This window comes from Nanorana parkeri, unplaced genomic scaffold (genome assembly GCF_000935625.1).
Source record: "Nanorana parkeri isolate BGI_ZX_2015 unplaced genomic scaffold, ASM93562v1 scaffold1153, whole genome shotgun sequence".
Taxonomy (NCBI): Eukaryota; Metazoa; Chordata; class Amphibia; order Anura; family Dicroglossidae; genus Nanorana; species Nanorana parkeri.
Window position 1 is genome coordinate 285812 of NW_017307421.1, and position 2620 is coordinate 288431.

At 39.6% G+C, this 2620-nt stretch overlaps 1 protein-coding gene across 1 annotated transcript in view; it reads right to left on the reverse strand.

Moving 5' to 3' along the window:
- Positions 1-240: 240 nt before the first annotated feature.
- The window catches only part of CCDC138 (coiled-coil domain containing 138), a 30700-nt gene continuing 28320 nt past the window's right edge, over positions 241-2620 (reverse strand). Inside the window, exon 13 of the mRNA XM_018568197.1 lies at positions 241-492. Coding sequence (XP_018423699.1) covers positions 318-492 — 175 coding nt within the window. The 3' untranslated portion in view covers positions 241-317. The remainder of the gene's footprint in view (positions 493-2620) is intronic.

The following is a 2620-nucleotide window of genomic DNA, read 5'->3' on the forward strand; positions in this document are numbered from 1 at the left end:
AAAGAAAAGTTTACTGAATTCCCACGGGAAACAGAACTAATTCCTTCTGTGCAACACCTTAAACATCCCCAAATAGGGCTACAATTACAAATATGGGAAGATGAAGCTTTTAGTCAAAGCAACAAATTAGATGTATGGAACATGCATGGGATCCGATTGATTGGTATACACCCTCGTCTATGCTACAGTTTTTAGTGTTTTTTTTTCTTAAATAAATAAGCAACAAATCACAAGCATACTGTAAACTCACGTCACTTAGATTGCACATCCATGCTACAATATAAACACAATAAGAAGGAAAGAGTTATGCTGCAGCATTAGTCATGGTTAGTGCCGACACTAGGTGAAAGCATTTTCAGCTTTGAAAACCCCAAGTGGAAAAGAATGGAGTTCAGGTTAATAACTAGGAAGGCGTGGTCTGGGTTCGCTGTCCTCTGCATTTCTTGAATCACTTGAGGAATGTTAAAAGCGTCAAATAGCTTCTTATTACTCCTAAGAAAAGAGAAAAAAAAATGTCAGTGACTTAACTGTCAGCTGAAGTAAAAATGATCTCCTTTGTGCATCAAATGGGGGCAGTTTCTTTCCTTATAGCAGACCTAAACCCAAATGAAATGTAATTTAATGTGCTAAAGCAGTGCATATCAAACAATGGCAATTTTCTTTAAATATGCAAAAAATAGTTTTGACTTTTTAAAAAAAAATCAGTTTTCAAATCTCAGCGCTGCTAAACCTCTCCAGCCTCTTTTAGCCACTTACCATCTATATGTGCTTGCTACACATCATTGCTCTGAACTAGGGATGAGTTCAGGTTTGGACTGCAGCTGCACATAAAGGGGAGGATAATAGTTAATTGACCTGAAATAGCCATATTAGGTCACTGTCATTGAAGAAATAAAGCCATGTGGCCATATAAAGGCAATGACATCACAGCATTCCACCCCTTTGGTTATGTGCAGCAACAGGCAGGGAATGCACCGCCTGCAGCTAACTGGGTGGCAGCAGAAGGAACTTCCATCAGAGGAGCTCAGGTTCAGTCCAAACCTGAGCTCAAACCTTCTCTGAAGCAGGTTCCTGATAGGGACAGCATGTTCCATGCCTGAGCTATGTATGCTGGCAAAGTTGATTGTAGCCTCTTACAAATGTGCATATGTGTGAAGATATTTACTCATTTTTAGTTATAGATTGTTCATTTCATAATAGCATAAGTAACAATATGTAGTTTTGTTTTCAGTAGTTATACATGTAGAATAATGACAATAAGAAAGGTTTCATATATACTTGTTTTGGAACTAGAAACTGTCTTTGAGTTTCTATACACAGGACACCGCTGCTGAAGCCTGATAAGCTTACGTACGAAGAACCAAGAAAGAAGAACATAACAACCCCACATCCAAGGACAAACGGCCGAAGCAGATAACCAGGACGACTCAGTGTCTCAAGGCTGGAACCACAATGACTAGCCTACGTGTCAAAGAGGAATTCGAGAGGTGAGGGCCAGATGCGAAAGAGGGACTTCACCCAAGACAGAGGGAGAAGCAGTGGGCGAAGAAGAGGGCTATAAGAGACTGCGGGAGGGAAAGGGTTCTTCAGAGTTACACAGACTGGTGCCTGGGACAGTCCCTACACATGTCAAGTCTGTTGTAACCTCCGCATATGCGTTACAATAAACCTTGATTGGTTCAGCTAACTGAGTCTTCTGATTCCGTGGGAGAATTCTCCCGACAATATGACAACTGTCACCTCATAATAGTAAGCACCCAAAAAGGGACAATCAAGGCGAGTCACCAGGAATAATTTTAATAAAAATTGCAGATTTAAAACTATTTTAAAATTCTATTAATATGTTATTGGTTATTTAAGAGTGTGATGATTGAGTTTAAATTTATTTTGTATATGTAATTTGTGGCCGTCTTAAGGTGGGACCTATGTCTGCCTCCTGACTACCAGAAAATTACTTCTGTAGCATGTTCCCACCAGATAGATAGTCATGCATTTGGCCGCACATTTGAAAAATACGTTTTCAACAAAGCTGATTTCCACCTAAACATGACAGTGTGGTGGAAAAAGAACTTTCATGTTAACCTGAATTTTGCTAATAAAATCAGTTAAAAATTGAATCAAACACTTAATGCAATGCACTAGAAAAAGTCAATACGGATGAAAGCACTAAAGCCTCTATTCTGGTATGATAAATCAAATTAAAACATAGTGACCCACAGCAACCACGTTTAATGCTGCGTTAACCTTGACTGCTAAAAGGTCAAATTTGATTTCATTATGGGCTACTGAACTCTGATCTACCTGCTTTTAAAAGCTCAACCATGTTGAGTTCATGGTCAAATATGTACTGCACTAAACACGCAAGGCACATTATTGTACACTAAATTCATAGCAAATAGGGCTGCAACAACTAATCAATAATGAGAATAGTTGGCAATGATGAGAGAGAGAGAGAGAGAGACACAGACACAGAGAGAGAGAGGAAGAGAGAGGGGAGAGAGAGAAGAAAGAGTAGAGAGAGAGAGTAGAGAGAGAGAGAGAGAGTAGAGAGAGAGAGAGAGAGTATACAGAGAGAGAGAGAGTCTACAGGGAGAGAGAGAGAGTCTACAGGGAGAGAGAG